This window comes from Notamacropus eugenii, chromosome 2 (genome assembly GCF_028372415.1).
Source record: "Notamacropus eugenii isolate mMacEug1 chromosome 2, mMacEug1.pri_v2, whole genome shotgun sequence".
NCBI lineage: Eukaryota > Metazoa > Chordata > Mammalia > Diprotodontia > Macropodidae > Notamacropus > Notamacropus eugenii.
Window position 1 is genome coordinate 269,094,599 of NC_092873.1, and position 25,697 is coordinate 269,120,295.

At 43.2% G+C, this 25,697-nt stretch overlaps 1 protein-coding gene across 2 annotated transcripts in view; it reads right to left on the bottom strand.

Moving 5' to 3' along the window:
- The window catches only part of ABCA4 (ATP binding cassette subfamily A member 4), a 200,937-nt gene that overhangs the window by 9,343 nt on the left and 165,897 nt on the right, over positions 1 to 25,697 (bottom strand). For both annotated transcript variants that reach the window (XM_072644042.1, XM_072644041.1), the window contains 8 exons: positions 24,940 to 25,087; positions 16,320 to 16,443; positions 12,840 to 12,969; positions 9,711 to 9,831; positions 6,130 to 6,192; positions 4,379 to 4,485; positions 2,550 to 2,691; positions 832 to 966 (listed from right to left, as the gene is read on the bottom strand). In XM_072644042.1, the coding sequence (XP_072500143.1) occupies positions 832 to 966; positions 2,550 to 2,691; positions 4,379 to 4,485; positions 6,130 to 6,192; positions 9,711 to 9,831; positions 12,840 to 12,969; positions 16,320 to 16,443; positions 24,940 to 25,087 (970 nt within the window). The remainder of the gene's footprint in view (positions 1 to 831; positions 967 to 2,549; positions 2,692 to 4,378; positions 4,486 to 6,129; positions 6,193 to 9,710; positions 9,832 to 12,839; positions 12,970 to 16,319; positions 16,444 to 24,939; positions 25,088 to 25,697) is intronic.

Below are 25,697 nucleotides of genomic sequence, written 5' to 3' on the forward strand. Positions count from 1 at the left end.
CTACATGTGACCTTGAGGCTATGGGTTCCCCATCCCCGGGTTAGACCAATGATTTCATTGGTCCAGAGAATTAATTCCCAGTGAGGTGACTCTATCTATCAATGAAGGTTGATACCTTCTCTGCAACTTCTAGTCTTAGAGATCTGTCTTTTTAACTGAGAAGTTAAGTGACTTGCCCAGGTCACACAGACAGCAGGTGTCAGAGGCAGGATTTGAATCCAGGTCTTACGGACTCTAAAGCCAGTGCTCTGCCTACTCCATCATAGTGCCTCTTGTGTGTATGTATGCACATGTGTACATGCTGGACCCATGATTTCAGAGGTTTAGGGAATTCCCTGGTGAGAGAGCTTCTTCTACCAATGCTGGTAGACACCTGCTCTGCAATTTATCAATTAAAAAGTTGTTTAAAGTATGAGAGGCTAATGACTTGCCCAGGATCATACAGCCAGGGTGTGTTAGAGATGGGACTTGAATCTGCATCTTCTTGGTTCCAAGGCCAGCTCTCTCTCTGTTCCCTAAGCCACATTCTCTTCATATACATATATTCAGGTAGGTATATACATAAAATATATATTTATACAAAATGTATTTCATGTTTAATATTGCTGGACTCTTAACATTCATATCCATATTCCTGTACCATTAACTTAAATGGAAGTGTTTTTCTTTTAAATAAACTATTGAAGATGAGTTGAGTCACTGTTTTCTAGAACTACTGGCCTAAGTCATTGACATCTTCTTTGAACTGAATGATGTTTTGATGGGAGTAGAGCCTTTGAGTCTCCATGCTGCAGGGACCTTCCTTCTCCCTGATTCACTGGCACCTCTTACCAGCAGCACCAGTGGTGGGCAGCCAATCAGAGCAATGGCCGTGGACAGTTTCCGCTTATTCCCGCCGCTGTAGCTGCCTACCATGTGATCTGCATAGGGAGATAGACCCAGGCTCTGGATGCACCAGTCTGCTACCTGGGGAAGAAAGGCAAATCAATAAGTCAACAAGCATTTATTAAACATTTACTGTATGCTAGGCAACGTATTAAGTTCTGGGGATAAAAAGAAAGATAAAAACATCGTCCCTTGCACTCCAGGAGCTCACAGTCTTGTGCAGGAGACAATGTGCAAACAACATAAAAAATACAGAGTAAAGAAGGTTTTTCAGAGGGAAAGCACAAGCATTAAAGGGGACCAGGACAGAAATCCTTTTTGTTAAAATTCAATTCAATCAGCATTTACACAGTGTTGACTATATGCTGTATTAGATTCCAGGGATACAAATACAAAAAAACCCAACCACTCTCCCCAACCTCTTCACTCACTCTACTAGTGGGATACAATGTATAGATGGAGAAGTAAATACAAAGTATACCATGTGTCCCAAAAGTCTTAGTGCGGTTTTAGGCTTCAATGGGGTACGAGTGCACTAAGACTTTTGGGACACCTTGTATACCAGGTTAGTACAAAGTACTGAGGTTGGGATAAGGATGGAGAAGGAACTATTGGGGAGAGCAAGTAAACAAAATCAAATAACACAAAGTAGCCAAACACGATCCTAACCCAAAATAAAAGGCATTTAGCTTTTTCCCCACCTTGCCAAGATATTTGAAATACTTTGTGTTACTCTTTCTTCTTTGCCCTCATGTTCCCAGGAGAGACAAGGGAAACCTAGAGACCACAAACTTACATCATGAACCCATGTTGGTTTCCTTCTTCCACTTTGTTCTACCTTTACACCATTTACTCATCAACAAGAGTTTATTAAGTTAACTAGCTTTTAGTAAGTGCCTGCTATGGGTCAGGTGCTGTGCTAAGCATTAGGGATAACAAAGAAAGGCAAAAAGGCAGGCCCTGCCCTCAAGGAGCTCACCATCTAAAAGGAGGGACAACAAACACACCACTACGTACAAACAAACTAAATGCAGACGACACTAGAGGGAAATAAAGAAGGTTTCTTGGAGAAGGTGGGCTTTTAGTTGGGATCTGAAGGAAATCAGGATATTTAGATGAGGAGAGAGAGCATTTGGGGCATGGGGGACAGTCAGAGAAAATGCCTGGTCAGGACATGGAGTCTATTGGTTAAGGATTGCAGATCACTTGGGGCGGGAGGAGGGAAGGGGGAAGGGAAGTTGCTAGGTACTATATCAGGGAAAGGGTCTCCAATTTTATAAAGGCAAGAAATCATTCTAGACTCAAGACTTCAATCTGGTCTGATGACAGAAATAAAAGGCCTCAATCCTGTTTCGCTTAAGCCCTGAAAATAACCAAATCTAACCTCTGGTCCCATTGGTGACTACTTGGTGACCAGAGCCTGTGAGCATGAACTGGCAGCTTCTGGACTTGAGGAGGTAAGATGTGAATGAGTAACTAGCATTTATAAATGCTTTTAAGGTTTTCAAAGGATTTTACCTATGTTAACTCAGTTGACGAATAAAGAAGCCTGTCAGAGCCCAATCCCCATCTTGCCCTGTCCTGCCCTGCCCTGGATGAAAGACCATAGTCATGGATTTGGGTTATATTTCCCCCCAGAGCATTGATAATGAGCCAAACTTTACCCTCTTGATATCATCTGTTGGAACGCCTCGGAGACGGGCATAGAGATACAGATGTTCTCGGCCTGTGAGCAGGTCGTCGATAGCATCAAACTGAGGGCAATAGCCCATATTTTGGTGGACTTCAGAAATTTGGGTTAAAATGCTGTAAGAAAAAGGAGGAATCTTTAGCTGCAGAAACACTAAGTGGATTAGAGGGCTACGGCAGGGGAGGGGGGAGGGGAGAGAGGAGCCCTTCTTAAGCATCTCAAGAGGACACCTGAGCAAAGACAAAATGCTTCCTTCCTTTGCCCAAGTGCTAGGGGTGTATGCCCAGTTTTAGAAATCAAGGACAAGGGAGCCCTGGTTAGAAATGAAATTAACTCCAGAAATTCAGAACTTTGAACTTGACACATACATCACAGAATGCAAGAGTTGGAAGGTCCTTCAGTGTGGTCATCTAGTCCAGCCCATGCTCCAAAGCAATCCCTATTGAAACACAGCCCAGAAGCCAACATCCCTGGCTTGAAGGCCTCCATGTACAAGGAACCCATTTCCTGTTGAGGCAGTCTGTTCCACTTTGGCACAGCTCTGATTGTTAGCACATCTTGCCTGAAACCACACCTAAATCTGCCTCTTTATACCTCCTACCCATCACTCCTAGTTCTACACTCAAGGGTCAAACAGAGTAAGTCTAGGTAGTGAGGTAGCTAGGTAGTGCAATGGATAGAACACAGGTTCTGGAGTCATGAAGACCTGAGTTCAAATCTGACCTCAGACACTACTAGTTGTGTGACTCCAGGCAAGTCATTTGACCTCTGTTTGCCTCAGTTTCCTCATAAACAAAATGGACATACTGATAGCATCTACTTCCCCAGAGTGTCATGAGGATGAAATGAGATGTTTGTAAAACAGTCTGCAAACCTTAAAGAGTTATATCAGTGGGAGCTATTCTTAATTATTATCAAACCCTGAAATGCTTCTAAGTCCTTCAAATACTTGAAGGCAGCTCTCATTATCACCATCACACCTGCCCCCCAATTTTCTCTTCTCCTGGCTGAATACTCTCAGTTCTTTCCAACAGTCCTCATGTGACACAGACTTAGGGCCCTTCACCATCCTGGATAGTGTCCTCTGGATATTCTCCGACTTCTCGATGCCCCTCCTGAAAGGTGATGCCCAGAAGAGTAGAGGAGGCTCTAGATATGATCTTACTGACCAGGACAGAGGACAGGGGATCCCATCTCCTTATCTAGGGAGAGGACTGTGCTAGTACTAGGTTCTTTTGTGGGGTGGTGCCCAGCCCAGACTGGGGAGAAGGTATCAAGGAAGTGAGCCCCCTCATATCAGCACTCCAGGGGGAGAGAGTACAACAACCCTCCTCTTGAGGCTCCCACTGTTAAAAGAGTCACCCGAGGTTTCAAGGCTCTGACTAAAAACATAAATGAATTTAAGTTACAAAAGGAAGAAAATCCTTTAGAGAATGAACTAGGAGCTTTCATACTTTCTAGACATTCAAGAACTAGGCAGAGAAGCCAGATGACTGAAGATGGAAACGAATTTTCTTACCCTTAATCATTAATAGAGAGTATAGGAGAGGTAGGTATAGCCTAGTGCGTAGCACATGGACTCTAGAGTCAGAGGAGATGAGTTCAAATCTTGGGTCTACTACCTTAGTCCCTGTAGGATCTTGTTCACTTACTCTCTCTGGGCCTGATAATGGTGGATATGGAGTTTGTCTGGTAGAGGACACTCATAATGGCTTCCCTAAGCTGGCCTACTTTGGTGCGGCCAAGGACCAGTGCTTCAACACACATGGGTCCCGGCCCTTGCACACAAATTGAGGCACTTACCTCTTCCCCATCACGGTGGCATCTCCTGAGGTCACTGTGATGTCTCCAGTGAGCATCTTGAATGTGGTTGTCTTACCAGCACCGTTCACTCCCAGGAGACCAAAACACTGAAACACAAGAAGGGAAACAGTGGACTAGAAGGAAGGTTTCCTTAATTCTCTTTCTTCGGCCAGCTGCAGGTCTGCCCTGATGATGCAATACAAATATCCACAATCTCCTTGATCACAGCTGGCCTCAGACCACACTGTGAAACAGGACTTTGGCGTCCAGTATTCTCCATCTTCTTGGGGTTGGGTAGGTTCTTTTCCTCCCTTCTTACTGCCCATCTCAGGATCCCAGAGTCCCCAGTATGCCCCTTTTCTACCATTATCCTTTTACTGGGGCTCCCCACTTGAGCCCCAAAGGGCCGCTTTCAATGTTCAGAACCATACCCTTCCCCTGTTCTATGTCCCATCCACACAGAGTCTTGTTGTCTGATAGCTTAACTGATAACCTAATTCTGGCTAAAATGTTAATAACTGATAAAGGCTTGCAGATTTCCATTTTTTTGGGCTGGAGTTTTCAATCTCTTGACTCAAATGACTAAAAGCAAAGTGCCTGAATATAATAATATGCACTTAATAATGGCTTGTTGAATGAATCAATGAAATAAATGATTCAAACAGTCTGATAGCCCTGTGCTATAGATGATATATGGGCTAGAGGGATTTTTCTTTGCTGCCCAAACCATTCATGGTTGCAGCACATATGCTGCCCAAACCATAAATGTCTGCCTCTTCTAATAAAGCTTAAAAAATGCTTTGCAAGCTTTGCTATGTATCTATGTATCTATCTATCTATATATGTATGTATGTATGTGTATATATATATATGTCAGTTACTGTGATTATTATGATCTACCAAAGGTATTCAATCAACAGGCATTTAAGTCCTTACTACGTGCCAGGCTTTGTGCTAGGCCAGGGATACAAAGAAAGGAAAACCAGGACTGACTTTGTCCCCAGTGCCTCCCTAATCAGAGGGTGGTGTCAGAGTGACCTGTATGCCAGGCTTCTATGCCTTGTAGGTCCCTTGAAATTAGGCCAGATTTGTTTCTGGTATGGAAGCATCTACAACCTACTTTGGGCCCAGCAGCTTGGAAAACAAGCAACAATAACAAAAATAAAATAAAAAACTGAATCCAGAGACATTTTCCCTGCTTACTTCAATTGCTACAAGTCAGTTTCTAGCCAATTCCTTTTCCTTTCCCTCCATCTTCCTTTCCTCCTACCCATAACAGATTTTTTCAGTCAGTACTTGCTAACTGAAAGCTCCAAATCCAAGTTAATAAAATGTCAGGGCTCCCTATGGCCTCTAGGATAAAATGGGAATTCCTCCACTTGGATTTTAAGGCCCTTCAGCACCTAGCCCTAACCTGTCTTTCCTGCTTCATTATACAATACTTCCTTCGCACGTTATGGCCCACTGGACTTTCTGTTCCTCATAGGCAGTACTCCATTTCCTATCTCGGTGTCTTTGGATTGGTCATTCCCTTGCCCAGCATGCACCACTCCTCATCTCTGCTTTTAGAATTCCTTCTTTCTTCAAGATACAGCTCAGAGAGACCTTCACCAACACAGAGGTCTCAGGGAGGTGACATGTGAGTTTATAGTATTTCAAGGTCTCAGCCTGGCATTTTTTATGGGTCTGGCTTCCTAGGATTGAACTAATTTTCACTCTTATTCTCTACACAAAGCCCGATATATGCAGACCTCTCCAGGGCGGACACCAACACACAGCCTATCCACTGCTGGGCTTGTGGTGCCTGAATAAATCTGGAAAAAAGCAAACAAACATGAGAAGTTACTTTTATTATTGTGGTAGATAACCTAGTGCTCCAGCACCCCAGGGTAGGAGACTGGACAAAATATTCAACATCTTAATGTTTAGCCAAATCTATGACATTAGGAGGACAAAATGGGTGTTTAGGGAGTGCTTCTAATCACCAAGAAATGCAGAAGGATCTAATATCATGGTGGAGTGGAAAGAGCACTGGATTTGGAACCAGAAGACTTGGTTCGAATTACCTGTTCAGTCTTGAGCAAATCACTTAATCTCTCTAGGCCTCACTTTACTCATTTGTAAAATGGATGGGGTAGGATGGATTAGATGCTATCCAAGGTTCTGCCCAGCTGCCTAAACCTATAGTCCAAATCTGTAGACTAAATCTATAGTCTTAATCCTGAATTATTACCAAAAATCTAGCCATACCACTTTCCCTAAGAAAAACAAAACAATCTTTACCCTCAAGATGCTTATAATGTATTGGAAATAAACTATATATGTATATGTATATGTATATACATATACATATATATATATGTATATATTGGTTCATTGGTAGATAAACCCAGCAGGATGGAAAGGTCCGTTAGTAATATGGTACTCAGAAAAAAATGAAGACAATTAGGGATGAGAGTTCTCTTTTCTTCTTGCTCTACACTTTCTCCCTTGATGAGCTCATCTGCTCCCACATATTCAATTCCCTGAAATATCATTTCCCTGTAAATAACTCCCAAATCTCTATTCTTAGCTAAATCCCAATCTCACTTCTTTAACTAATTGCTGGACAGCTCCACCTGGATGTCTCTGTTGGCATGAGACTCTCAAATATGTCAAAATTGAAGCATTTCTTGAGCCAATGGGCCAAGGACTGTATCTGTGCTACAGATACAGGGTAGGGGGGGAAACCCTAAAACTGTCCTTACCCTCAAGGTGCTTATACTCTTTGGGAAGAAACAACATAGGTATAACCTTTCCTTATCCCTCTGTTAAGCTTTCTTTCATCTGTTTGGTACCACTATGCTTTTAGGCCCTGGGCTCTCAACCTTGGAATCATTTATTTTTCCCTTTTCCACAGTCAATCATTTGCTAAGCATATCATTTATCCCTTGGCATCCATCTCTTTCTTTCCACTCACTCTGCCAACACTTGAGTTCAGTCCTCATCACCTCTCACTTGGACTAGTACGATAGCCTCCTAACTGGTCTCTCTTCTTCCAGGTTCACCTTGGTCCAATCCATTCTCCACAAAGCAAATAGATGGCCTCAGGCACAGGTTTGACAAGGGAAAACCCTTGGTGACTAGTGCTTTTAGGGGGAAAAACTCCTTAGCCGGCATTCAAGGCCCTTCAGAATCTGACTCTAACCAACTTTCCCAGCCTTATTTCATATTATCTTCCTGCATTTTCTTGAAATAAGTTGGTCCACCAGCAATTAGTCCCCAAACTCAGGATTCCATCTTCTATCTCCTGTATTTATTTATACAGGCCATTCTCCAGGCTTTTAATGATTTCTGCCTCTCAGATTCCTCATCTTCCTTCAAGGTTCAGGTGTCTTGGGGTCATCAGCTTCACCAAAATGCCTCCATGCCACAAAAAAGATTAAGAACCAATTTCCTGAAACATTCCCAGATCCCCTAATCTGTTGATGTTCTTTCCCTCCGCATATTATTTTACATTGACTTATCTGTATATGTGCTGACTCTGCTCTGTAGAATATAAGCTCCTTGAGGGAAGGAATTCTTTTTTGTCTTTGGAATCATAGTATCCAGCACAGACTTTGCACATAGTAAATGCACAAAAGTATTTTAATTGAATCAACAAATTGAATACAGGCAGAAGTCACAGCAGTAGTAGGTGCCTGCTCATCTGCGACCTTTGGGTCAGTAATTTCTTCCAGGTTTCTCTCTCTCTCTCTCTCTCTCTCTCTCTCTCTCTCTCTCTCTCTCTCTCTCTCTTTCTCTCATTCTCTCTCTCTCCTCTCTCTCTCTGTCTCTCTCTGTTTTTTGCTTTGTACTAACCACTATCTCTCACAAGTCTTCTCTTCAAGAATGTCACTATATCATAGATTTCAAGCTAGAAGGGACTTAGAGGTTGGATTTAGCCAGTCCAACACTCTTACTTTGCTGATTAGGAACCAGTCCAAGAGATGCTAAATAAATGTCGGTGGTAGAATTTGAACTCAGGCACTATACCATCCTGCCTTTCTGATCTGGATTATTCTGGTCCCGCCTGCTACTTCTATTTTATTTACCAAACTCATAAGCCAAGACAGCTATTTTAGTCTCTTTGGTTTCAATATGGAAACCAGAAAGACATGGAGCATACCTGCCTCTAAGAACTCAAAGACCTTCTTTGACAGGTGATCTCACTATGTCAAGATAAGCAATGGGTAGTATCATCCTTAGGTCATTTCAACAAATTCCTTTACAATAGAAAGGACTGCAACTACACTTACTTCCAGCAGTATTTTCAAGCACAAAATCTAAAACCAGTTAAAGAAAGGGGAAAACCTTTTGATGGCTGTCAACTATATGACAGGCAGCAATCATCACTAAAACACAGAGCAGCATTTGGGTTTCAAGAGGCTGGTGAGCATTAAAAGGCAAAATCTACTCTGGAAAGAAAATACGTCCATCTAGGAGCTCCTGAAAAATTACAGAAGAACTTGCAGGATGGGAGGATGGAGTCCTTGATCCCAGGACAAGCTTAAATTATGTTCCTGGGACCCCTGAGGCCTGGTATTTGATTAGACCAGAAGACTAGGGCTCTATTGTGTTGAATGAGGAATGGAAAGAATGAGAACTGAAAGTGGATGCCCATGAACAATTAGTAAAATAGAAGTCACCTGTTAATTTAAAAAGAGTTATTCATTTGTTCAATGAGACTTTTTTATAAAAAAATTGTGCGTGTATGTATATGCATATACCATATATGTGTATATACATATTTATATATAAATTATATATATATTTATATAGACATATTTATCAGTTTCATATACAATGCTATCCTGTTCTATAATCTATATGGAAATGTTTATTTTATTTGATGTTTGTTAAGTTCAGAATAAAAAAAACCACACATGCAAACACAGACATACATGTACACATATATGTATATATGTGTTCATATACACATATGCAAACACAGAAATAAAACCAAGGTGGAATCATCAGGACATTTCATCAGGGACCACAGTGGGAGCACACCATATGCTTTCTCCCTGGCCTGGCCCCATTCTTGGGTGTGGTAGCCTCCCAAGAGAATGTCTTCCTGCCTTTTCAGACTTGTCTGCGTTCCCCAAGGCCATGCTTTCTCCTTCCACAGTCCCCTCCCCAGCTGAACCAACCCTTGCCCTGGTTTTCTCTGATTCCCCTTGCCCCAGGTGCAAAAATTGCTAGTTAGGACTTTGAATATATGGTTGCTCTATAAAAAGAGAGTAAATTAGAGTCTTGTGCCCACTGCACATAACAAACATGTAAAAACTCATTTGGTATGAAGCTTTCTCACCTTGGTGAGCTCATGTAGCCTCAAGATGTCGGTTTTATTGCCTCCACTAAGAATTCTTTTTCTTTCTTCAGCCACATCATCATCTTCATCGGTGATAGGTTGTTTAGCAGGCTCAGCAACCCTAGAGGAACCAGACAGTTAATTAATCCCCAAGAAACAGGACAGATTATTGTAGGAACACAGAGTAAGAGCCAGAAAGGGCCAGAGATCTTCTCCTAACCCCCTCATTTTAGACAGGGGGGCGAGAAGGACCATCCTCCCTTGCATGAGGAACCAGGTTAAAATGTAATTGGGAAATATTTAACACAATAAATTAAAATACAACAGAACATAAATCATATTGGTCTCTGGTTTCCTAGATTGATATGCCGCCCTAGAGATCCTTCTGTGTAGTTTAGTGGCCTTGTTTCTTTTGACTAAGACACTCAGCCTGGAATCGTTTGTAACATTCCTTCACGTTTGTGCCTTAGCATCCCTCACTCCAGCCCAGGCCCTCATCGCCACAAGCAGTATGGTGCAGTGGAAAGAGAGCTGGATTTCATGTCAAAAGACCCAAATTTGAATCCTGATCCTGTCATTCTGTGTGACCTTGGACAACTTCTTTGGTTTCTCTGAGCCTCAGTTTCTTCATCTGCAAAATAAGTAAGCTGAACTAGCTCAGAGGCTCTTAGCTCAGGGGCTGTCTTCTAAAAAGGCATTTGCTAATTGCATTTTAATTTAATTGGTTTCCTTTGAAATCCTATACATTTTATTTTATACATTTAAAAACATAATTCTGAAAAGAGGTCCAAAGGTTTCACCACACTGCCAAAGAGGTTCCTAACACAGAAAGGTTAAGAATTCCTAGATAATCTAGACAATCTCTAACGTTCCTTTAATATCTATAATCCTAAAACATGCCTGAATTATTGAACCAATCTCCTAACTGTTTCTGCTTCTAGGTTCTGTCTTCCTAATCTATCATTCATATCTCTGCCAGACTAATCTTCCTAAAATGCTACTTTCCTCATATTTCTCTCCTGATTATTCATTTGATTGTATATATATATTTTTATTTATCTGTGCACATGTTGCATTCTTCTTCTTATTCCTAATAGAGTATAAGCACTTTGGTGGAAAGGATATCTTTGTATAATGAGTGACCAGTACTTAAGAAATGCTTTTGGAATATATGAATGAAAATTATTAAATTTCTATCATGTTCAGATGCAAGGTGTTGCTTCAGAATCTTCAATGTCTGCTTAATTTTCTACAGAATTGAGCCTAAAATTCAGTCTAAAAATAAAGGGTTTCCATAATCTGGCACCAGTTGGTTTTTCTTAACCTACATTAGGAAAGAAAGAAAAAAACATTTATCATGTAGCCTCAAATGCTAGGCACTGTAGCTAAGCCCTTTTACAAATATTTCTCATTTAATCCTGACAACAACCCTAGGAAGTAGGTCTATTTGTTATTGCTGAACTGTTTCAATTGTGTCCAACTCTCTGTGACCCCATTTTAGGGTATTAAGACGCTGGTATTTCCTTCCCCAGCTCATTGTACAGATGAGGAAACTGAGGCAAAGAGGGTTAAGTGATTTCCCAAGGCCACACAGCTAGTAAGTGTCTGAGGCTAGATTTGAATTTAGGAAGATGAGCCTTCCAGATTCCAAGTCCAGTGCTCTGTCCACTCTGCCACATCATTGCCAGTTGCTGTTAGCATCCTCCATTTTTCAGTTGAGAAAACAGAGGCAAATAGATGCTAAGTGACTTGACTAGGGTCAGACACTAAGTGTCTGAAGCTGGATCTGAACTCAGGCCTTCCTGATTCTACTACTCTCATGCATGAACTCTTCACTCCAGCCAGATTGCAAGCTATGATAGAAAGAAAACTAGACTTGTTATTAGAGAACCAGGGTTTGAATCTCAGATGTGCAACCTTAAACAAGTCACATGATCTCTGGGGGTCCCATTTTCCTCATCTGTAAAATGGAGCTAGACTAGAAGAACCCTAAATTCTCTTCCAACTCTAAATTGCAGTCTATTTGTTGGCCAATGAACATCCCTTGTACACTCCTGTCTCCACTTTTTTGTCCATGTTTTTTTGTTTACACCCCTTTCTCTTCAACCCAAATAATAGCACTACACTCCATCAGTACAGTAATTTTCCAAGGAATTTTGCATCCATTACTTTATTTGAACCACAAGAGCATTTCGGGAGGGAGGAGGCTACAGTAACTAGTGAATTGGTCATAGATGAAAAAACCCCCAAACCAGGTCCAAGTCGTGTTGCTTCACTTTAAAGGACGAAATACATGAGAAAGCAGTGCAGTAAAATTTCACTTCAGATACACATATATAACAATGTGGTTGAATGGATGGAGAAAGGGCTTTGGAGTCAGGAAGACAGGGATTCAAGTCTACCTTCTAACCAACTGTGTGACCCTGGGCAAAATGCTTCTCCATCCTCCCAGGCAACTCTAAGACTATACATTTCAGAACTGCTGCCAATCTGCATTGGTAGAGAGAATTTCCTTCCTGGGAATTTCTTATGCCTATCTTAGCATTTAATAAGTAGAAACCTGATTAAGCATGAATATTACTCTGCTGGACCCCAAAAGACTAATATTACAATGAGATATATCCCAGGGAGGACTCGGGAGCTGGACCATATGTCTTAGATCAGGGACCTCTGGCTGCTTAAGAAACCTGAACTAGCAGGTGCTAAGGAGAAGGTTAGAAGTTATCATCCTGTGTCCTTCCTTTCCCTGGGCTCACAAGCAGTTACACCCTCCACTCCAACCCCTCTATCTCCTCCCCATTGCTTGCTCAGGGATTTTACTGTCAGCAAGACACAGAAATTCTCCGAGGTAGACAGAGGCAGCAGAGTGGAATCGTGGAAACTCAACAAGCCTGCTTGTAGAATAGAACTGAATATTGGGAAAAGGGCTGGACATAGAGTCAATCAATCCACTAATCCCTCTGTTTCCCACCCCATCCCCTGCAATCCTGTTTGTCAGAAGGAGGAAGGCTTTACTTTAATCACAACTGATGGGGATAGAAATGGAAGCTCAGAAGAAAGAGACCAGTCAGTGGGAGACGGAGCTGAAGGAGACAACCTCCCCGCCCCTTCCCTTTCTCCATCAAGTACCATCTGGTGAGGAAGAAGTGATGTTGGAGGAGCAGGTTCAGAATGAAGTAGACTCCCCCTTCTATTGCCATGGCAACCAGGTTCTTCCCAATCATGTTCCACTGGAAAGGATCTGAAAAATGCTCTTCACCTATGAAAAGAACCAGGGATGGGAAGAAAGCAATGTGAGTTACGGCTTCAATTCAGCTCAGTGGGCATTTCTTCAGTATCTACAATGTGCCCATTCATGTTTTCAGGCGATGGGAATATGAAGGCCAAAATGAAACACGTTCTGCCCACGGAAAGCTTGTGTTCTTCTGGGGGAAACAGCTGGCACACAAACACGTCTGTGAAAACTACATTACAAAGAAATGCAAAGTCGTTGGGAACGGATGGGAGGGAGCAGCTTCCTCTCAGGGAAACAGGAAGGGCCTCCAGGCTGAGGCTTCAAGGGAGCTAGGGGTGTCACGTCACCAAGGTCTCCAGGCATGAAGGCACCAAGACAGCTAGGAAGTGTTTGTACAGGAAATAACAGCGAGACACAAGCAGGGAGTGATGTCTAATCAATCTGGAAGGGCACAGTTAGATTGTGAAAGGCTTTAAATACCAAAAGGGACTCTACTCGATCCTACAGGCAATGGAAACCACCAAAGCTACTTGACCAGAGGAGTGGCATGGTCAGATCAGTGTTTTAGGATTATTAATTTCAGCAGAAGAGAAGTTCTTGGAGGCCGAGGACTGTTTTTCATTTTATTTTTGTATCTCCAGTGAACCTTGTACATTTTTTTTTTTTTTTTGGTGAGGATTGAGGTTGGGGAGAAGGGGTTGGGGATGGTCTTGATCTGTAAATTTTAAAAACTTCATTTAATTTTGTTACATTTTAAGTTCCTGTCCCCTTCCTTCCCTCCCTACCACCTCCACTAGAGAAGGCCACAATTCTCTCTCTTTCTCTCTCTCTCTTTCCCTCTCCCCCTCCACCCCCCCCTTTCTCTCTCCTCTCTCTCTCTCCTACTCTCTCTCTCTCTCTCACTCTCTCTGTCTGTCTCTTTCTCTCCCTCCCTCCCTCCCTCTCTCTCCCTGTCTCTCTCCCTGTCTCTCTCTTTCTCTCTCTCTGTCTCTCTCTCCCTCCCTGCTCCCTCTCTCTCTCCTTCCCCCCTCTCACTCTCTCTGTCTGTCTCTTTCTCTCCCTCCTTCTCTCTCTCTCTCCCTCTCCCTCTCTCTCCCTCTCCTTCTTCCTCTCTCTCCCTGTCTCTCTCTCTCTTCCTCCCTCTCTTCCTTCCCCTCCCTCCCTCCCTCCCTCCCTCCCTCTCTCTCTCTCTCTCTCTTTCTCTCTCCACACGCGCACACACACACACACACGTAAAACCATACTAGGCATATTTCTATCTATCAGTTCTTCCTTGGGAGGTCCTTTGTTGCTGATTTGAATGTTGGTCATTCACAGTGATTCTTGAACAATGCTGCTGTTACTGTATACAGTGTTTTCTTGGTTCTGCTCTGTTCACTCTTCATTATCTCATGCAAATCTTTTCACATTTTTCAAAGCTCAACTTACTCATCCTTTCTTACAACAAATGTGGTCGAACACAATGACCTGTGATTCTGTCAGTGTTAGGAACTCTCAGTGGGGAAGCAAACTGGCAATTTCCTTGCAGATTGTGGTCTTGTAATACCGCTGCCCGGTTCCTGAGAAGTTAAACATCATGCAGCCAATATATGTCAGCGGCAGGTCTTGAACCCATGCGTTTCTGACTCCAAGGTCCTTGATCACAACACATTCACCCCCAACATTGCACACAGTAAGTGCTTAATAAATACTTATTGGATTGAACTAAAATTTAACTTTTCCAACTAAAACCCATGGGGTCCTCCAGAGGTGGGTTAGACAAAAAGAGCTCAGGATCTCTTCCATTTCTGAGGCTCTGTGCAAAGCTTATGGTCCAAAGATTGGAGACGTCAAACTCTGGCGGACAACACACCCTCAATACCTCAGCAAACTCTACTGAGGGTCATTTTTATTGCACTCGACAGACCAGCCCTAACTCAAGAGATTGTTAGTGCCTAGCACACAGTAGGAGCTTAATAAATGCTGATTGATTGTCAGGCTCTCAGTGACAGAAGATGGTAAAAAAAATGGATGTTTTGGGTGTTCATTGTTAAATCACACAGAGAAGGCCAGTGGCCTTTCATCCCCATTCCCTCCTGTGACTGTTCATTTCTTTTGGTTCCCATTATTCCCTCTTGCTTGGCACATCAGCCAGACCCTAAAGGCACTCCCTTTACATGTACATTTATTGACATCCTTCTCTGCTCATCCTTTAAGGTTTAGCTGGGAGATACTTGTAGGATGTTCCTCCAAATCCCTAGCTATGAGTGCTTTCTCCTGATTCATATTAGTCTGGATTTCTTCTTTTCCCCTATCACATTCTACCTTGTATCACATTTATTTGTTGTGAGGATCCAATGAGGTAGCCATTGTTAAGGGTTTAGCACAGTGTCTGGCCATAGTAAGCATTACATGAATGTTAGCTTTATCAGTATTTCTCCTTTGCCCTTAACACATTCTACTTTGTATCACGCTTATTTGTGTACCCAGACAGCTAGGTGGCTGCATGGACAGAGCCCTGAAGTCAGGAAGACCTGAGTTTCAATTTGTCCTCAGATAATCCCTAGCTCTGCGATCTAGGCAAGTCCTTTAATGCCTGCCTGCCTCAGCTTCCTTATCTGCAAAGTAGAAATATAATAACCTTATCTCCCAGGTTGTGATGAAGGTAAAATGAGATAATATTTGTAAAGTCCTCTGCAAACTCTAAAGCATCATGTAAACGTGATTACTTGTTGGAGACTTGTTTTGAGACTTGCCCTGATATCTCAGTGACAGAAAGCCCTCTCTACCAAGGCAGACTGACACCTGTGCTGTCATATTTAGTCTTAGGGAGTTGCCTGGGGGACTGAGATGTGAACTGACTTGCTCAAGGTCACATAGTGCCGTATGGGATAGAAACCACAACAATAACGTTTCTATAGTCCCTGCCACGCACTGGGTGCTGTGTGCAATTTTTCTCTCATTTGATCCTCACAACAGCCCTGGGAGGCAGGGGCTATTATTACCTCCACTTTACAGGTGAGGAAACTGAGGCAAACACGATTAAGTGATGTGCCCAAGAGCACACAGTTACATCATGGGTCAGAGGTGGGCCTTCCTGATTCTGAGGCAGTCTCTCCATTGGAGGTGACAAATTGCCTCTCATTCTTACTCAGGGCTGATTATCTTAGCTTCATTAGGTTGTGAACTCCTAGAGGTGAGAGGCAGTCTCTTAAAACTTATGTATGCACAATCCCTAGCAACAGTGACTTGAAACAGCAGTTGCTTATTAAATGTTTGTGAATTGGGCCCAGTTCCTGGCAGACAAGAGGCCCACACCCCTGGGTCTACACTTCCCACACCTAAGCTCCACATACAACTATCTACCCTCTACTGGCCTGAGGCCAGTCACTTACCAAAGGCGGCGTAGACATCTGTCACGGCTTGGTTCAGAGCTAAGTCAATGAGACCCCGGCCCAGACAGAAGTGAGGAAAAATGAGTAGTGCCTTCCTCAGCATGGCACTGAACCTGAGCAGTGTCTGAAACAGAGAAGCAGCAGCATCCTGAATGAGGGCACAGGATGCAGACAAGAGCACAGTGTCTCTGAAACTTGGTTATCTCCATGTCAAGAAAAATAGAATAAGTCAATAGAATAACCTCAACTTGGGGCACCAAACATTTTTAAAAATTTTAAACTATATTTCAATATAACTGGTTTCCTTTGTAATCCTACGTATTTTATTTTGTGCATTTAAAAACATTATTGTGAATGGGACACTAATGCATTGTTCGTGGAGTTGTGAACTGAGCAACCATTCTGGAGAGCATTTTGGAACTATGTCCAAACGGCTATAAAACTGTGTATAACCTTTGGTCTAGCAATACAATTACTAGATCTATATCCCAAAGAGATCACAAAAATGGGAAAAGGACTCATATGTACAAAAATATTTATAGCAGCTCTTTTTGTGGCGGAAAAGAATTGGAAATTGAGGGGATACCTATCAACTGGGGAATGGCTGAACAAATTATGATATATGAATGTAATGGAATATTATTGTTCAATAAGAAATCATGAGCGGGCAGACTTCAGAAAAACCTGGAAAGACTTCTATGAACTGATGCTGAGTGAAGTGAGCAGAACCAGGAGAACACCGTACACAGTAACAGCCATAGCATGAGAGGATTGCCTCTGATAGACTTAGGTCTTTTCAGCAATGCAAGGATCTAAGCCAAATCCAAGACTTGTGATGGAAAATGCTGGAGTCTGAATGCAGATGGAAGCAGACTATTTTCACTTTGTTTTTTTCTTTCTCATGATTTTTCTTTTGTTCTGATTCTTCTTTCACAACACGACTAATGTGGAAATATGCTTAACATGACTGGATAGGTATAGCCTACATCAACTTGCCTGCTGTTGTGGGGAGGGGGGAGGAAGGGAGAAAAATGAGGAACTCAAAATCTTACAAAAAACAAATGTTGAAAACTATCTTTACATGTAATTGGAAAAAAGATACTATTAAGTAAAAATAAAAATTTTAAACCATTATTCTGAGCGGGGGTCCACAGGCTTCACCAGGCTGCCCGAGAGCTCCAGGACAGAAAAGAGGTGTGGAACCCCTGCCTCATCAGGTGCTGTTTGGTTGGGTGAGAGGTAGGGTGGCTACTGGCCATTATAGTCAGGGGGGGCCACAAGGAAGGATTTGCAGAACATAGGAAATCAGATCTTTCAAGACTCGCAGAGGAGGACAGGGAACACTTGGGGAACACTCCAAACTCCTGAAAGTAGGAACTGTTTATTTGTTTATTGCTCTTCAGACAGCCCCCCCCTACATAGGGAAGAATAATTGTACCTTTCTTTTGGTAACAATGAGAATTGTAGTACAAAGGCGGAGAAAATTGTTTCCAAAGAGTGCCGCTGATGCATACAGAGATGAAAGGGAGGACAGGGAATAAACATTTATATGGCACCTACTACATGCCAGTTACATCACAGTTATCATCTCCTTTGATCCTCACAACCCTGGGAGGGAGGTGATGTTATTATCCCCATTTTACAGATAAGGAAACTAAGGCAAACAGTGGTTAAGTGACTTGAGGTAAATGTCTGAGGCTGGATTTGAACCCAGGCCTTGTTGATTCCAGGCCCAGAGCTCTATTTACTGTACCACCTCAGTGCCTAGTTACGGCAGTTATGGGAAGGACATAGATGCCAATGGGCAACAGCTTCAGTATGAAGCCTCTATTGCCCTTAGCTCCCTGGGCAGGATGCATGCTCTGACTCAATGTCCAAGTGTCCACAAACCACTCAGGACTCTATTAATGGAGGTTTTAGACAAAGACCTGATGGAGCATTAAGAGGCTGCCCCTTGCCCAGGGAGGCAAGGAGGTGTGGACTTGTCTGAACCACCGAAGTGAGGCTGTCCCTGAACTGCCTCAAAAGGGAAGACTGGGAACCAGAAGACAATTCTAATTGTGCCACAGTCAGTTAAACCTCAGCGTACAGGCCTCCTGGGGGCTGGGGCTGAACTGGTCAATGAAGACTTCACTGGCTCACAAAGACTGAGTGGGAAGAAGCCACCCCCTAGTCCTTCCCCATTCCACGACCCAATTTAGTCTGTTTTTATTTATGTTTAAATGTGTGTCTTCCCAGGTGAACAAAAGCTTGGTGAGGACAGGAACTGGTCTGTTTTTGTCTTTGTGTATCGATTGCTTAGTTTATAACATTTCATGTAGTAGATGCTTAAAATGCTTTTCAAATTGAATTGAAACACATCTTTTCCATTGTCTCCATGGGCAAACATTTGAGAAGGCTTCTTCTGATTGATGATCATGTAGAGACTGGCTTCTAAATTGTAATAATAATGATAATTAATTGATAAAGATTTAATCTCCTATCCCCATGCCTGGAAATACCCGCCACCTCTACCTTTTAGACCCCTCCTGCAGGAGGCCTTTCCTGATCCCTCCAGCTCCGAGTGCTTCCTCCCCAAGCCCCATTTACTCTGTATTTGCTTTGTATATATTTTGTGCGATTATATGACTCATATACTTACATGATTCTTATACTTCCCTGTCATACTTATATGACTGTTGTTGCAGGTCCCCTACTCTCCACTGGAGGGCAGGAACAATGTCATTTTTGTCTCCAACCCCAGGAACTAGCACAGTGTTTGGCACATACAAAACAGGTGCTTAATAAGAACTTGATCGATTGATTGGTAATGATGTCTTACATGTATCTATCACTACAGTTTACAGAATTAATTCAACAAGTATTTATTAAGTGCCTACTATTTGCTAAATGGGCAACTAGGTAGTGCGGTGGACAGAGTACCAGGATTGGAGAGTCAGGAAGACTTCAGATCTCACCTCAGACTCTTCCCAGCTGTGTGACCCTGGGTAAGTCACTTAACCTGATTTGCCTCAGTTTCCTCATCTGTAAAAGGAGCTGAAGAAGGAAATGGCAAACCACTCCAGTATCCTCTCTAAGAAAACCCCAAATGGGTCACGGAGAGTCAGACACAACTGAAAAAGGACTGAACAACAGTTTGCTAAATGCTGGAGACACAACAAAAGGCAAAATGATCCCTGAGTTTGAGGAGCTCACAGCTGGAGACAGCAGGTGCAAATAGAACATACATGCAGTGTAAAAGGGAGAGAGACTGTCAGAAGGACAGTCTAGGCGAGACCATGAAAGGCTTCTTGCAGAAGGGGGAATTTTTGGGGGAGACATGAAAGAAGCCAAGGAATCCAAGAGGCAGGAGGCGACTGATGTGAGTGTTCCAGAGCACTTTCATACGCGTGGGCTCTGAACGATCCCCACTGTGCCCTTGGGAATAGGCACACACACATTTTAAAGCTGTGGAAACTTGGACTCTGAGAGGTTTCTCCAGGCCAGGTCTCCTGGTTCCAGATTCATCACTTTCCTTGCCACATCATGCCACACTGACCATCAGGAATATCTAGCAATCATGTGGCACTGCGTGTAGTTTCCTTCCTCTTTTTTTGATAATAGCCATCAGTTGTCACACCAGGGTTTTCATGGTCACTCAGTCCCCTCTGGAGAAAGCCACCTCATTCCTGGTCAGGAGGCTCTGGGCTCTCTTTCTTCCACAGCCCAGGGATAGCACCCACCGGGGACCCAGCCTTAAAATGGTGGTCATTGCCTCTGCCCTGGGTACCAGATACTGTTTGCTTCCAAGGTAAGTAGAGACATTTCACTGCTCCTGGCTCCCAGTCACTGAGCTCACACAGCTGTGGAGTCAGGCTGGACAGAACATGTCTTAGCTTTGTCTCTCCATGTGTCAGTGGGAACCACCAGTTATTCTGCGGCCTCCAGTCAGACACCGCACACCCAGAAAAAGGAGACACAGACTTGGTTCTTGTTTTTGTTATTTTTGCAAAGGGCAAGGCTGGATGGTAGTTTCATTGTGGATTTCTTCTTGGAATATTAAACTTCATTCTGGTCTAAGCACAGCTAAAGGCAGCATGGTGTACTAGATAGAGCACTGAATGTGGATCCAGGAAGATCCTTTGTTCAAAACCTACCACACATACATTAGCAGTTGTGTGACTCTGGGCAAGTCATTTACTTCTCAGGGTCTCAATTACCTCATCTGTAATATAAAGGTATTGGACACAATGATGTCCACGTTCCCTACCAGCTCTAAATCTATAATCCTATGAGGTTAGGAGAATCTGTGTTCCTTCCATCGTGCCGCCTCTCCTTAGGAAGCTGAGGTAGTTCTCATGAAGGTAGCATGTGTATCTGACCGCAGGATCTCCAGACACCTGCATCCCACTAATGTCTGTTTCTTGTCTTCTTTGGCTGGAGCTGGGGGAGTGTGAGCACAAAGTTTGGGGGAGACTTGATCAGCTTCAAACATGTAGCCTGGTACATTGGAAAGACACTGGCCCTGGAATCAGAGGGCCTGGGTTCAAATCCCACTTCTGATACTTAATATCTGTGTGACTTTGGGCAAGTTACTTAACTTTCTCAGTCCTGGGTCTCCTCCACTGTGAATTGAAGGCACTGGGGTAGAAGGCTTCTGATGCCCATTCTAGCCCTAGAACTATGATCCTCTGATAAGACTCTGAGATGGGAGGAAAACTGCTCAAGTTGCTTAGTCGTTTGGTGGAGAGTGGGGCAGCTAGTGGAGAGACTGCGGGCCCTGAGTTGGGAAGATGAGTTCAAATCCAGCTTAAGACACTCACTAGTTGTGTGACCCTGGCCAAGTCACTTAGCCCTGTTTGCTTCAGTTTCCTCATATGTAAAATGAGCTGGAGAAGGAAATGGTAAGCTACTCCAGTTTTCTGTCAGGAAAATCCCAAATGGGGTCACACATGACTGAAAAATGACTGAACAACAATGGGGCAGACCGAAGATTTCATGGGGGGCAGGCCAATGAGCACCTTCTCTATATTTCTCTGTAGCTTATAGTCTGGATTCTTGGGAGCACTGAGAAATTAACTATGTGTGTCAGAGGTAGAATGAGTCCACGTCTTCCTCACTCTGAGGTCAGGTCTCTAACTACTATACCTTACTGCCTCCTCATTTGCATGGTTGCAAATAAAATATCCTTTTTTTTGTATTATGGAGCATGTGCATGTGTTGAGGGGTGGGGAGGGACAGCTAATGCTGCCGTAGGATAAGGAAAACGGGAAAGGAATGAAGGACCCTGAACACTGCTCTGAGCTGTTGTCCTCTAGGCCAGACATCGGCTTTCTCATCTCCAGACCTTTTGTCTCACTGCCTTTGGTCCCACACCACACACACACACACACACACACACACACACACACACACACACACACACACACATACACACTCTATATATACACATTACACATACACACATTACACATACTACACACATACATTACACACACATACATTATATATACATATTACACACACACACACACACACACATATATACATACACACACTCATAGAATTTCCTACCAAAATTATCCTTCAAGGCCCAGCTCAAGCATCTCCCACTCTGAGAAGCCTGCCCTGGCTCCCATAGCTCCCACAAGTCCCTCTGTCCTTTGCACTTAGGGCATATACTTGGCATCAAGTCACAAAGTGTCACAGATTTCTTGCTAGAAGGAATCCCCAGAGGCCATCTAGTCCAGCTCCCTCATTTTACAGATCAGGGAGCTGAGACCCAGAAGATGGTGGTCCTTTTGCCCAAGGTCACCGAGATACTGAGGGGTCAAAGCAGGCTTTGAACCCGGGTGTGACAGCAGAGTCAGTGTTCTTTGTGCTAAGCTTTTGTGCTGTCCTGCTATTTAATTTTTCCTGCCTATGTTTTGTCTCCTTCAGTAATCTATACACCTCCTAAGGCTCACTGGCTCATACCTTTCAAGTCCACAGTGCCTAGCACTGTGCTCTGCACAGGCTCCTTTGTTTTTATGAATAATTTTTATTACTATTTTTGGTTTTTACATTACCTAAATTTCCTCCTGCATCTCTCTCCTTCCCTCTCCCCAGAGAAAACAAAACAAAATACCCCAACAAAACCAGCTACTACATCTCAAAACCCTGACAATATATACAATGTTCTACCACCGTGGCCCCTCAGCTTTGCAGAAAAGTGTGATGAGGGTTGTCTTCTTCTCTCTCTATTGGGGGACCAGCTTGTTCTCTGGAGTTTTGCAGCATCCATTTCAATTGTCTGGGCAGTGGTTTTTCTTTCCATTTCCATCGTTGTAGTTGCTTTGTACATGATCTTCCTGATTCTTGCTTCCTTTTCACTCCTCATTAGTTCCTTTCCACACCTTTCTTTGTAGATTTGTCCTTCTTACATCACAGTACATTCCATTCCATCCCAGTGTAGACGGTTGGTGCTTGTGGAGCAGTCCAAAACAAGCATGAAGACTCCCACCCTCTGGGAAAGTGTAACTTGGGGGATCCCAGAAATTTTTCTCTGAATCCATATGACCTCAATCAAGCCTGAGAAGAGCATCCTCGAACTGCTTTAGGCACAGTGCTGAGTTGTTCATATGACATCCAAGTAACAGGATCTCTTAGGACTTAGTGAGGGAGAGAAAAGGCCTCACCCTCCCTCAGTGGCTCTGTGGCTGTCATCTGCTGTCACAGGCTCTGTACTCTCACCCATCTCACTTCTGGGGCCTGGCTTTGGAGCAGACCCTTTTATGTCAGTGACAAGACAGATGGGATTTTATTGCTTGCCTGGAAACCCTGGAAGGGTTGACAAGATCTTGGACAATGTCTATCTCAGGTGGCCCTCAGCTACAGTGACTCCAGAGACTGGAATACTCTTTGGTAATAGAGTTAGGGGCTAGGGAGCAGCCTAGGAGTGTGACCTGAAGGTCTGCCAGAGTTTTTATAAGGCTGACACTTAAGACTCTCCATGCCTACTCAGCTCTGCTGAGAAAGGTGCTTGTTCCAGGTCTCCAGGGAGGCTTTGTTGGCACTGAGGCCTGTGAACCAGAAAATCTCCTTAGAGAATTGATTTGGCAAGTTGGAAAGACTTAAGATCTCTCATCAATGAAATGAACAGGCAGGATTCCAGAGGCCCCATGATGATACATATTTCCCATCTCCTGATAGAAGGGTGATGGACTCAGGAGACAGAATGAGGCATATTTCTTGGACATGGCCAGTGAAGTAATTTGCTTTCTTGACTATGCATAGTGTTACAAGCACTTTGTTTTCCTTCCTTCCTTCCTTCCTTCCTTCCTTCCTTCCTTCCTTCCTTCCTTCCTTCTTTCCTTCCTTCCTTTCTTCCTTCCTTCCTTCCTTCCTTCCTTCTTTCCTTTCCAGTTGGAGGTGGGAGAAGTGATGGAAAGAAAATAATTTTTTTTTAATTACTAAAAATTAAATTAAAAACTTAAATTGGTTTGGGAACCTACAAGGATCTTGAGCCCAGTGGGGTGGGAGAAGGCTGTGGTGGCTTCTTTGCCAGCATCCTGTCTCATGAAAAACCAATGAAGAATGAAGCTTGAACAGTGTTGGAAAGAAAAGGTCTGTAGGGGGACTGTAGAGATTGTCAAGAGCAGGACTGAGAACCCAAGATGACCCAGGTTAAACTCCAAGAGACCCCAAATAAGAACTGAGATGATGTCACATTTATTGGTGTGTCCTCTATGGGTGAAGCTCCATCGATGTCTCTTGGACAGGGAGAGAGGTAGAAGGAAAATTCTCTGAAGGAGTTTAGGGTTTGGATATTTATGGTCTATCACTTCAGGATATTCAGCTCCAAAACAATCTTAGTCCTTAAAAAGGCAGTGTAGTGTGGTAGATGGAATATTGGATTGGGAGACAGGAAGACCTGAGTTCAAACCCTGCCTCACACAATTACTGTGTGACTCTGGGCAAACACTTAACCTCTCAAGCTCAGTTTCCCCATATGTAAAATGGGGATAATAATAGCACTTTCCTTATATGATTATTGAAATGAACATTGAAGATAATCTGTGTAAAGCACTTTGTAAAACTTAATGTTAGCCAAGTAAATATTACTTATTAATATTATTATTATCACTAGCCATATGACCTCATGCAAATCACCTAATTTCCTTTGGTCTCAGTGTCCTCATCTGTAAAGCAGTGAAAATAAACAGTGATATAGAACCTACTATGTGCCAGGCATCATGTTAAGTGCTTTATAAATATTAGCCCACTCAACCAGTCCAATGAAGGGAGGGTTAGATTTGATGACATTTAAGGTCCCTTCTACCTCTAAATCTACAGTGCTCTTAAAAATAAGACCCTCAGCCCTAACGACTTAAAGGACTTGCCAATTTTTCCCCCAAGTGACCTGGTAGAAGGCCTTTGAACTCAGAGGTCCTTTGGACCTATGGGGCAGGGCTAATAAAAGAAGACAAAAATCAAAAACTGCTCACTTAGAAGCAAAATAAAAGGGAGTTGACACAAAAACCAGGCATCACAGTTAAGGTGACCTCTGTTGACCATGGGGTGCCCTCTGCTGCCCTGCTGCTTGATGAAGATGAATATCTCCTAGAAGGACATGAAGAGAAGGGAAGAGGACTGTGCTCACCCTGTTGTTTTCGAACAACTCGAGGACAAACGTGATGGCAGTGCTGTTGATCCCGATGAAGAGGTTGGTACAAGACAAGACCACATAAGCCGTGCTAGGTACATCAAACAGGAAGGAGGCAGGGTACATCATTGGGATGACAGCCCACCTGTTGAAAACCCCCAAACACAACAGGATAGGTTTTCAGTTTTCATTTCCTCTCGCATTCCTTTAGGCTGTGATAAGATTGATTTCCCTCTGGTGAACTGTGAAATCCTGGAAGGGGCGAGAGCTTCAAGGGAGACAATGAGAAAATCTAGGCCCCCAGGCTGGCTGCCTGCCATCTTCTCTTTTCTGCCTCTCTCCCCACTATACTCTGTTAGTAGCAAAAACAGAAAAGATTCTCCTAACCCACAGATACTGACAAGCTGCCATCACCCTGATCTCCCAAAAGACCAATCTGACTGGGATTGTTGAGTAATTCTATGAGAATTCTAATGGTACAGTGAAAAAGAGAGGAAAGTTTGTAGTCAAAGGACTGGGCTTGGAATCCCTGCCTTGACACATATTATCTGTGTAACCTTCAGGAAATGATATAACCTCCAGGGCCTCAGTTACTCATCTGTAAGATTAGGAGTCAGACTAGATGGTGAGTAAGGTTTCTCTCCACTCTAAACTGTTTCCTATGACAGGGACATATTCATTCATTATAGGGGCATATAGGGGTCATAAAATCATCATTTAGAGCTGGGAAGGACTTGTAGGTCATCTAGTTCAAT